The sequence below is a fragment of the Bombyx mori genome, chromosome 21, assembly GCF_030269925.1.
Source record: "Bombyx mori chromosome 21, ASM3026992v2".
Classification (NCBI taxonomy): Eukaryota; Metazoa; Arthropoda; class Insecta; order Lepidoptera; family Bombycidae; genus Bombyx; species Bombyx mori.
Window position 1 is genome coordinate 4,681,838 of NC_085127.1, and position 12,726 is coordinate 4,694,563.

Below are 12,726 nucleotides of genomic sequence, written 5' to 3' on the forward strand. Positions count from 1 at the left end.
ACAATATTGAAAGTTCTTGTACACGTTGATTTGCGTTATTACTGGCGGCATCGTGAGCTCCAACGATTAGGTAACACCGTCTTGCTTGCTTCTGTCGCGAAACAAGAATATGGAATGATAAGAATTTAAAGAAAAATACATTAATTATTATTAATTCACCATAAATTAATTGGAAATAAATCCCGCACGTTCATCCGGCCTCAAATTGGTATTCCCCGTGTTATGGATACCAGAGACCAAATATACATACTTATATGCGTTTAAATTTATACATATATAGATAATAAACGCCTAGACAAAGAGCAAACAAACATGTTCGTCACACGAATGTTTGCTCGATTTGGGAATCGAACCCACGGTCCTTGGTGCAACAGTCGGAAGCACTAACTACTGTACCATATGAGACATGATCAACATTTAGAACGTGTGTTATAAAATTTGAAATTACGAGCTCATATGTTATGGTGGTTGTCAATTGACATCGCTCCGTTGTGATATCTGGGATTCAGCGACCTTGTAATAAATACTCTGTGGGGCGTGAGGTTACCTGCCATGTACTGCTGTAATAATAATAAATGTTCACATCTCGTTTATATCAGACAATGTGTCAGAAATTAATTTTGAGGGAAGCGTTGTTGGGTGTGATGTTTTGCGGGGGAACGTTCTGATCCTTTTAACGAATAAGGGTTTTTAAACAACGTACATACTTTCTCTCCATTAAATGTGATGGTTCACTTACATTGGGTTTTTGAACGTCATTTTTACTGGTGGTAGGACCTCTTGTGAGTCCTAGCGGGTAGGTACCACCGCCCTACTTATTTCTGCCGTGAAGCAGTAATGCGTTTCGGTTTGAAGGGTGGGGCAGCCGTTGTAACTATACTGAGATCTTAGAACTTATATCTCAAGGTGGGTGGCGCATTTACGTTGTAGATGTCCATGGGCTCCAGTAACCACTTAACATCAGGTGGGCTGTGAGCAAGTCCACCCATCTAAGCAATAAAAAAAACTTTTAAATAAACTGTGAATAATGTTCAAAATAAATTACTAACAATATTCTCATGTCTTAGTTGACGAACGAATGTTACAAAGAAACTTGAAACTGAGAAGAATTTGTAGAGTTCCTAGATCCGTCATCTTGGGAAGCACGGAGTGTTGAGAGGGGTTATCTTGGCCCGGTCATATCAACCCGTGCCCTACTTCGCTGTATACAATACACCCACGTCCAATTCCAAAGCACATTGTTTTAGTTTTCAGGGATTCGTTCCAAAAACTCCCATTAAACAGTGATGTGAAATTTTGATGATGCAAAAGTTCTTAAATAATTGCAAATGTAGTTGTTGTGGTTGGTACAGATGTCTATTATGATATTTAAGTTACTCCAACACCCTTTTTATTTAAAGCACCTTCTATAGTCACAACATAAAATTAAAACAGCACCTATGAATTTATAATCGATATGAAATTTAATAAAAAAATCTAATTCGCAAAATATAAACATTTTTGGTATGGAGTAATGTAAGTGCGCGTGGATATATACCAGGGTTCTGCCCGTTTTTGTGAATGCCATGACTTGTTTTATAACCTAAGATTGAAATCTCATTTATTTTGTATGACACGTGTTCCGCTCATCACTCTTGAAACAGAATTCAATATTGCTGTACGTTGGAAATAGGCAGAACTGCACCTGCCCATAGAGTTTACAAGATGTACACGCAGTAGATACTGCACATGATAAACAAAAGTATTGGCCTTAAAAATATTGAAAACTCGCTGAAGTTGTATAGTTCCGTTACTATAAAGAAGTTTTATATCGTGCCGTATTGCTACGTTAAAAAGGTGTTAACTTAAAAAAAACATTCAAAACATTGTCAATTCAAGTCTTTAAAACGTTGGTGTAACCCTACGAATGTCAATAGCTTTGTAGTTTATCAGAAGCTTCTAAAACATTCATTTACCTAATTTACTGCATATCGGAGAGTGCATTAACTGGTTACGATGTTAAAACATCGTTTGACGTCATGGGGGGCCGCTGTCTAGACTGGTAGCTAAGTTTGGAGAACGCAGGACATTGCACTAGCGTTTAATAATCTATACATATAAATAAAATTGGAGTGTCTGCTTGTAATATTAAAATAATCGCTTTTTCCTACATGCATATGAATATAATATATACGTTACATACATCAAAATAACATTTTTTACAATTTTTGTCTGTCTGTCTGTCTGTTTGTTCCGGCTAGTCTCTGGAATCGCTGGACCGATTTTGACGAGACTCACTGATAGCTGATGATACAAGGAGAAACTTAGACTACTTTTTTTAGGCTAGCTTCGCCCCGCGGCGTCACCTGTGGTACGACAATAATCGCGGGTAACATTGCGAGACTCAGCTATCAATAATAAAATTTAATGTTTCCGAAGCGAAGCGAGGGCGGTTCGCTAGTAAAACATAAGAATATATAATTTATTGTGAACTCGACTCATTTCGCAGATGGAAAATATAAATAATCTTATATTAATGTTTGACACAGTTAAAGATATAAGTCGTAAGTGTTTGTAGATTTTGACGAGTCTTAGATACAAATACCTAAGGGTAATTTTCAATCATATCGCAATAAAATTACTTATTTGCATATGTACCAGTTTGGTGTATTCTATACGTAACCGTCTTTCGTGTTTTATAACGAATAAAAATCACGCGTATGAATACCGTACGTACTATGTTAGTTAAAACTCCGCGACCTTGAAATGGCGTCAGTATTCGCGCTGTGGAGTTTATGAGGTTTGATGAATTTGCCGGAGGGATCTTCAGCTCCTCATCCCAAGGTTATAAAAAAATAAAATAACGGCTTAATCCCGTTCTCTAGATTAACCAAATATTTTAAGTCTTACTTCTTGAATAAATGTTATCATCGATGCGGAGCAGAAGGATTTCGCAGCCATAATTATTTTATTAGGCGTAGGGAGCTAAAAGCTGAGAGCAATGACCTCTCACCCTTGGATAAATGTTCTCGAGACTGCTTACACACCCCAAATTTCCTTTGAAACATTTGATCCCTTGTAGGTAGAAGATAAAGCACCTAATTAATATTACACTGTTGATGTTATAGCCAAACTACATCCGTGTATCAAAAATAAAACGGAATTTGATATTTGAATGGAGTTCGATTATTAGTCCTACTTACGGATCGTGTAGAAGAAAATTTCAAATTGTTTTGAATTTCATAAAGAACTAAAAAATCGAAATTACCTATGACCAGGTTCAAAAAAAAAACATTGATAAATAAATAAATAAATAAATATTCACATAAACGTGAATTGTTTTAATTTTGATTTCACTTCATAATTGACTTGCTATGTAAATTGAATTAGAAAATTAATTTTAAATAACTTTTTGTTATTGTCATATCGATTCAAAGTTCTTAATTGCAAAGATGGGTGGATTGTCTAACAGCCCACCTGGTACATATAACTACAAAATATAACTCACCCTTAATCCATAACCTTCAACAGCGTTAATGCGAAAGATTTGATGGTATTTCCATAGTGTTTCGTTATAGTTGCTCTAAATTAAAATTGCACGTGATTCGGATCATAATGAACCAGGACTGAAGATGAACACTTAACTAAGTACTTTACCAGTATGGTAATATCGTATGTAGCGAAATCAGACTCCTCGCATTTGTCTTAATGACCAAAATAATATTAAGAACGTTTATTTCTAAGTGTTTTAAATTATAAGTCTAATTGAATAGTTTGAGATTTGTATAAATAAAAGTTAACTTTGTCTGTTAACGGTCTGGATAATTGTTTAGCAATGGTTAGGTAGCATATTGGTACGTCAACGTGATAAAACGTCGCCAACCGCATAGACGTGTCTAGTGGAAATCTGCGATGCCTTTCAGCTAATCAGTTTGTGTCTTAATATCTGGGTAACATCTGTGTAATGTAGCGTGACCTATTAAGGAGTGGCGCGATGTGCTTCGACCCATATTAGTAATTGAGTCAAACACGGACCGCTTTAGGCGCGCGTTTCATTATTGCCTCAATCTTGTCTGAGATTCATCTTTGAATACGCTACACTTGTTATAGTGAAAAAATTGCAAAGCTAAGTGAATTGCGGTAGGCAGCGGCTTGGCTCTGCTCCTGGCATTGCTGAAGTTCATGGGCAAAAAAAAAACCGCTCGATTGGTGGTATTCATAGGCATCAGTGAATGACGTCACGGATCTAGATGCGTCTCTCCAGAGTCGTAGGGTTGAATTCTCAATTTCAATTGTACAACGGCTGTCCCAACCTTCAAACCAGATATGAATTTACTATGTTAATTTGGTTGTTAATTATGTTCTTCTCTCTGTTTAAACCCTTAGGCTTTACGAGGAATAAATATTAAATATAAATAAACAATAATATAAAGAAGTGTATTTATAACAAAAATTATTAAAACCGTCGAAAAAAAATCAGTAAGAATATAAGTCTATACATTATGTATATTTTTCAGTGTAAAATAAATACACCAAAGGCTAGAATACTAGAAGATAAAAAAGAAATATTTTAACCGAAGTAAATGTTTCAGTTCTTTACAGTTTACTTTAGGCTAGTCTTTATCTTTTTGAAGAATTACTTACGTAAGTAGCACTTGTTCTGTTTCTGAAATTGAAGTCTTATCGGTTATGATTCTAGAGTATAACTTAGTTTTTGGTTTTGTTAGATTTTTTACAATCTGCTGGGATTTTGAGTAAACACTGCCACTTGTGTAATCTAACATAAGTTTTAATTTTGGACAACAACAAACAAAAAAAATCGTTCAATTTTTTTATACATCATGTAAATCGAAACATTATGAATTATGGTCATTCACGTTTCAATCATAACTTAAGATTACACTATATCCTGAACGTTAAAAGTGGCCTACCCGTGAATAACAAAGCCATTATTTTCAGTCTATAATACTGATTTATCGTTGTTTTAGATTAAGCTTACCTGGTACTTTTAGTTCATATATATTTGTTTCTTTTTACTTGTGTTTTTATGTATCTTTTTAGTTTGTTATGTGTACTGCGTGACTAATAAATAAATAAATAAATATAGACCGAATCATTTGAAGCGGGAGCTATTCTAAATTTCTTTTCGCATCATAAAATATGTACGCGACATTGATATTACCACTACTCTCCTTATCCGAATTCGGTCGCGGCGACCACTTCAACTCCGTTTCTAATTGTCACGGTGTGCTCGTGTGTGGCTAACATAGCCGATCTAATTCCTAAACGTTCGTGCACATTGGGAACAGTTGAGCACACCATTACAATAGTTGTAAGAGATAGCACAAGGCGGGCGTGGTTTGTTACTGGCTGTAGGACCTCTTGTGAGTCCGCACGGGTATTTACCGCCCCGCCTATTTCTGCCGTGAAGCAGTAATACGTTTCGGTTTGAAGCTTCGATCAACAATCGTTACTATTGTTGATCGAAGGTTTGAAGGGTGGGGCAGCCGTTGTAACTATACTAAGACCTTAGAACTTATATCTCAAGATGGTTGGCGCATTTTCGTTGTAGATGTCTATGGGCTCCAGTAACCACTTAACTCCAGGTGGGCTGGGAGCTCGTCTACCCATTTAGGCAATAAAAAAAAAAAATCATCGAGCATCAGTTTCAGAGCAGCGTTGCTTCTCAAAGTTTTTTACTCTGGTTTGCACTAAAAACTTCCATTCTGGTTGTCGAGCGACTGTTTGCTCCCACTTAGAAGGCTAATGATATTATTGTTATTGATATTACAGTATTGGCGAGACAACTGCTCGAGAGCAGCGTTGTTGTGAAAATGTTAATTATCGGGGCCGCATGACGCCCGCCAGGAATGGCGTCGTTTTGGCGAACGGCCCACGTAATTTTCCCGCCCGTGACGGCCAACGTGTTTCTAATAGCACGTTGCTTTATGAAGCAGAAAATAATAACGTTTACGTAGCTGGAGAATTTCCTCACTAATTTGGGATGGCATTAATTTAATAGCGTTATACACCGTCGCGGCTTTGATGTAGCTCAATGATTTGACGTCATGTTTTATTTGCGGTCGTCCTTTCACTTCCAATAGGTGGAAACAGGCGTGGGTGTTACATAATAAAGTTATTCTATTTTCATTTTCAATAACCTTCCCCACGTTTTCAGTTCGTTTAATTATTGTAGCGATAAATTGTATTTTTTGTTTTTGTATTTTTTGGTTGTGTTATTTTGAATGTTTCGTTTTGTCCTCAGGGTGGTTATCCGGCCAAATTGAAGAAGGTATTAATAGTGACGGCGCCGCTTTGGTTCAAGGCTCCCTTCCGGATACTTCGGTTGTTCGTTAGAGAGAAGTTACGGGAACGCGTGCACACGGTTAGCGCGCCGCAACTTGGCGCGCACGTGCCGCGATCTAGCCTGCCCAAGCAACTGGGTGGCTTGCACGACACTGATCACACCACTTGGTATGAGATTTAAATCGATTTAGAAATTATCAGTATCGATACTGGATCGCGAGACGTTTTCCGCTTTTCGACGACGTACAGTTTTTTCCTATTTTTACACTAATCATACCAACACTTCCACTTCGATAAAGTGGCACGACACGAGAACCCTCTCGTCGTGGCCACCGGTAACTACATTCCCGATCCTGCGGAAAGAATGGAAAGCAGTCGACGTCGCTCAAAACACGTAATTTCGGATCCTCCCGATCCACTAACGGTGCTTTTAGGTACTTCAAGCACCGGTCACCGTTCTCTTCGAACCCGTCGCTTGCGACGAAGGGCTCGACGAGTAAATTAACCTTCAGACACAGCCCACTGAGTTCTCGCCGGTTCTTCTCAGTGGGTCGCTCTTCCGATCCGGTGGTAGATTCTGCGAAGCACGGCTCTTGCTAGGGTTCGTGTTAGCAACGTCATCAGGTTTGGGCCCCGTGAGCTCACCTACTAGTTAAGGTTACGCTGGAATAGCCTCTCAAGGCTACCAGCTTAGGTAGGAGAAAAAAAAAAACCAACACTTACTGATGCCTATTTCTACCATAGCGGGTAGATAACGGTACACGACAAGTATTACTCAAAATAAACAAAACAAACAAAAAATTGTATGATATAACTGTAGATTAATTGTTAAGAAAAAGTCATGAAGTCAAAAATGTGCAAAAGTCATAAGATAATACGTGCATTTGCAATGTAAACTTTCAAAATTTGTCATTTGACCCGTTATGGTATGTTTAGTGTTAATTATTACTGATTACGGTAAAAGCTAACGACACGTGCTAGCAAGTGACGAGAAAAATAATTGTATTCTATAGGTTCGGTTCGCATTCGGTAGATGCGTACTAGATATCATCGACACGTGTACAAACACAAACCAAGGCAACCAGTTAAAGTTTACTTGAACGGCACGTCACTAATATATTTGTGTAGCTGAATCGATTTTCCTAAAATTAATTTCGATTTCGATTAGATCTCACCATTATTATGAGATTCGGATCTAATTAAGAACAAGGATCGAGATTGGATCGCTAGGGGCTTATCAGATAGCTTAGCCGAATCTCGACGTAATGTTCTCGTTAATTTTCCGTTCAATCGTGCTGCATTGTTCTGTAAAAGGATAATTTAAAGATAAATTTGAATATGAATAAAAATCCTCGCTTAAACTCGTCGGATTTGTGAAATGTTTCCTCATAAATGTTTCGTTGTCCAACAGGAATACAAGTGTGAAATATGAATGCATTAGAGCGACAATTATTGATGATTAGCGCACTAAATACATTTATTGTGCCGCTTTTTCTGTTCGCTGTCGAAGGTAGAGAGCACCAGCAATGCCAGAGCCCTAGCACACTGTCTGCCATAAACTATTTCAACGAAAACAGGTCGTAGAGCACAAAATATAAATCTTATATATATAAAAGAAAGTCGTGTTAGTTACACTATTTATAAATCAAGAACGGCTAAACTGATTTGGCTGGAAATTGGTGGGGAGGTAGCTTAGAACCAGGAGAAGGACATAGGACACTTTTTATCGCGTTCCCGTGGGACGTGACATAAAACGTGGTATAACAAAATTAAACTAATATGGAATAACAGAACGCAACTGACAGCTAAACGTAATGTAGTCTATGGTTAATTATAAGAGAATTTTGAAGTTGACCGGTTGATGTGTTTGTTTCGAGTTTCTATTAGCTTATTGTGCCGAGATAGGTAATCATTAAGAAAGCCATGCCGGGACAAATAAAAAATTGACCTTGATAAAATCAAAAGTCTGCTCATTTATTGGCTCTAAGGCGGAACAAAGTTCGCCGGGTCACCTAGTAAATAAATAAATAAACTGAATATAACTTCTCTTTGCAGAACAATGTCGACCCACATAATGTGTAGCATACGTAATACGTAATCAAAACGTATCGTTCCCGTGCACCTGAGGTCTTTTATATAAAACAGGAAACATATAAAATTGGTCTTCGTTTGTTTTATCGCATGTCGCCTATCGACGTTCAACTTGCGTGACTGCGTATCGAAAATGCATTATGTAGTTTGTCGTTGTTTGTGTAAAGCCATGTGTGTTTACTACGCTAGCGATAAATTTTACTGGTGGTAGGACCTCTTGTGAGTCCGCGCGGGTAGGTACCACCGCCCTGTCTATTTCTGCCGTGAAGCAGTAATGCGTTTCGTTTTGAAGGGTGGGGCAGCCGTTGTAACTATATTTGAGACCTTAGAACTTATATCTCAAGGTGGGTGGCGCATTTACGTTGTAGATGTCTATGGGCTCCAGTAACCACTTAACAGCAGGTGGGCTGTGAGCTCGTCCACCCATCAGAGCAACAAAAAAAATATCTGCAAAACGACACGATGCGATATGACGCCACGTATCGGTCTATTGTTTTTTTTTTTAATTGCTGTTGAAGACAGAGGCAGGTTATCTAGCAGATGCTAAGTTGTTACCAAAAACCATGATTATTAGAAATCACAGGGACACGACGAAGCTAATAAATAAAAATGTAACGAGTTATTTAGTAATTAAAATTAATAAAACATTTGCTGCTTTACTTACTTTAATCCTGACAATTGTTAGATAAGCTAATGATTATGTATCCTAGACCTATATAGTATACTTCAGTGTTATGTATACGTTGCTTGTGATTTTGCATTTTAAATGTCACATCGCGTCACGTCGCCAGCTATCGCTTCCCTTCGCTCATCTAGAACAATAAATATTAATATCGTTCATTTGGGGAACACGACATGAGTTTGGAATGTTTAATATATTATGACGTTTTATTGAGATTTAATGAGGTCGAAAATATGACTTTCGCGTGTGACATACGAGGAAGATTTAGTTCAATTATAATTAATTGTCCTAATAGATAATTTTATTAGTCTATGGCTTGGCATTTTTTTTAACGATGGCGAATCCGTTTACGCAGACCCGGTCGAGGTCCCCCTCGGCCGGTTTTGACACCTAAAAACGATCACAGTAATTTTGAACTCATTCATTGGGCGCGAAAAACAGGATATATTAATGATCACCATCTGCCACGTACCATCCGGCTATGGAATGAGCTCCCCTCCACTGTGTTTCCCGAGCGCTATGACATGTCCTTCTTTAAAAGAGGCTTGTGGAGAGTACTAAGCGGTAGGTAGCGGTTTGGCTCTACCCCTGGCATTGCTGAAATCCATGGGCGACGATAACCACTGACCATCAGGGGGGCCGTATGCCCGTGTGCCTACAAGGGCAGTAAAAAAAAAAGAATCGTGTGCAATTCACACGTGCTAGAAGTGAAACCTTCAAAAATTAAAATACAATTATTCTAAATGTCTAAGTATATGTAAAATTTTGTCAATAGTAAATAATTGTAAATCATCTTTTATAGTATGAGGTAGCGCCCTCTGTGAATCGATATTTTAACGTCACGTATAATCCTAAATTGAAATTCACTACAAGAGGTTTCATACGCACCATAATAGTATTAAAAAATCTCATAGATGGCGCTGTATTAAAAATTTTCGACACTTCCGTTGCATACCTGCGTGACGTTACATCTGTAAAAAAATTACCCTCAGGCGCCGAAAGAAGTTTCACTTCAAAAAAAACGCTTAGCTTGGTTTTGGAATCGTGAACTTTGTGTTGCTCTTTGCTTTGGTACTCATTCTGTCTAAGCCATTGTTTAGTCCGACATAGGAGTCTTGAATCGCATTACACGAACGTTAACCGTAATGCGATTCCTCTATCCTGCTCGAGTATCGAATCCGACGACGTTTGTTCAATATGTTTCTTTTTTTTTGTTAACAGGTTGGAATATTGCAAAAACTCTTACATAAACAACATTCAGAACTCTAAATTGGACGGCGTTATCGATGAATATGTAATCAGTAACCACATACCGCCCGTCGAACCGCAAAATGGTAAGTATGTGCATCAATAATAAATACCTACCCCGTGTGAGATTTTACAGGGAATTGCGCTTCGTATGTTCTTTCAAAGTTACAATACATGCTTTTGTCGGATACCGATTTTTTTTTATTGCTTAGATGTGTGGACGACCTCACAGCCCACCTGGTGTTAAGTGGTTATTGGAGCCCATAGACAACTACAACGTAAATGCGCCACCCACCTTAAATATAAGTTCTAAGGTCTCAGTATAGTTACAACGACTGCCCCACCCTTCAAACAGAAACGCATTACTGCTTCACGGCAGAAATAGGGAGGGTGTTAGAACCTACCCGTGCGAACTCAACAGGTCTTAACACCAGTAATTATGTAATTTACGTAAATTACGAAATTTGCGGGTTTGATTTTTATTACACGATGTTATTCCTTCACCGTGAAAGTCAATCGTGAATCGTTGAGTACGTATTTCATTAGAAAAATTGGTACCCGCCTGCGGGATTCGAACACCGGTGCATCGCTCGATACGAATGCACCGGACGTCTTATCTTTTAGGCCACGACGACTTCAAGATTCAATCGATGTTCCAATTCACGCAGTTGGAATGTAAAGAATATCGAAACTGTTCTTTTTATAGAATACATAAGGACGTGCGTTGGCCTTATACGTTAAATGTCAAGTGGTTACCTTCGTTCATAAATATAATATCGGGGAAACTGAACCCTCTGCTGAATATGAAGAATACTTGACATTTCGTTTGAAGTGGGGGACATGTCAGAATCGTGGAAAAGTCCTATAACGATATGTTACGTAGTACTTTATTACTAAAAAAAAAAGCTATTTATATGTCACATAAGTGCTTTATTACTAGAAGATTATTAAACCTATTTATTTACAAAGAAGGCATATAACATCTCAGTACCTTTGCTAACTGATTGCCTTCAGTATTGTCATAATTATAGCAAAAAAAAAAAACAGTGATTATTGTCGAATTTCGAAAACAAGGCGAACACTTATTATATAGTAAACTAACGAACCGCCCTCGCTTCGCTTCGGAAACTGTAATTTATTATTGATTTCTCCACTATTTAATGGATGTTATTATACATATAAACCGCATCAAAATCCGTTGCGTAGTTTTAAAGATTTAAGCATACATAGGGATATAGGGACAGACCCAGCGACTTTGTTTTATACTATGTAGTGATACATCATATTTAAAATTGACGTTTCATGTCAAATTAAAATAACGTAATAAATGCCATATTCAAAAGTTGGGGGTCACACAGCTCTGAGTACCCGTACTTACCGTCATAACGTCCTTATATCTATCGATATTATCCTCATTTAGTATATTGTTCTTCTGCTTTCGGGAATCGTAAACATATCGCACCTTCAGAATCGAAGTGCTTAACTACAAATTTTAAGAAAATTGGCGGAAATGAGATAAATTAATTTATTAAAGCGATCGTAAAGTTAACTCCTAAACAGGTGGATCAGCGACTTTGAGGTCTGTTCTCCTGTAGCCCTGATCGACAAATGAATTGGTCGAATTCTGAGCACCGCCCACAATATAATGGACTGAAGTCCCAATGTTTTACGGTTGCGCCCACGTTCTAATAATGTAAATAAGTCGTTTGCACAACTGTCATATACGATGACGTATTATCGGTGTTAGTCGGGATTTGTATCTCGGTTCTTATTTTATACATTTTTTATTTATATCGTATAGCTGTTAGTGAAAAAAATATATTGTAGAATGATAGATTTTTCAACCCAATTATTTGACTCAATTATTGAATTATTTGAGAATTAGCTAATCCAAAAAATAATTACTTATTCACCTAATAAAAAAAAAGTGTTAATATTTATTTACTTTTTATCATCCACTGATGTGTACTGTGTGTGACTGATATGTAGTTCGATTATTTAGATGATTAGTATGGAGAACCATAAAATCGCTAACTAATTTATTTATTTGTCGTTGTTTGATTGATAGTCGTTGGGAGAGAGAGAGAGAGAGAGAGACCATTGACAATTTTTTTTTATTGCTTAGACGTGTGGATGAGCTCACAGTCCACCTGGTGTTAAGTGGTTACTGGAACCCATAGACATCTACAACGTAAATGCGCCACCCACCTTGAGATATAAGTTCTTAGATCTCAGTATAGTTACAACGGCTACCCCACCCTTCAAACCGAAACGCATTACTTCTTCACGGCAGAAATATGCGGAGTGGTGGTACCTACCCGTGCGAACTCAGAGGAGGTCCTACCACCAGTAAATTATTAAATTACCTATAAGACACTAGTAACTGTAGACAGATTTAACCTATTCTATTTATTATGTGT

General features: G+C 37.6%; 1 protein-coding gene across 2 annotated transcripts in view; it reads left to right on the forward strand.

The window, feature by feature from the left end:
* LOC101744807 (tyrosine-protein phosphatase non-receptor type 9) overlaps nt 1-12,726 on the forward strand; it is a 67,867-nt gene that overhangs the window by 41,850 nt on the left and 13,291 nt on the right. For both annotated transcript variants that reach the window (XM_004929565.5, XM_012693368.4), the window contains exons 5-6: nt 6,245-6,453; nt 10,280-10,392. In XM_004929565.5, the coding sequence (XP_004929622.2) occupies nt 6,245-6,453; nt 10,280-10,392 (322 nt within the window). The remainder of the gene's footprint in view (nt 1-6,244; nt 6,454-10,279; nt 10,393-12,726) is intronic.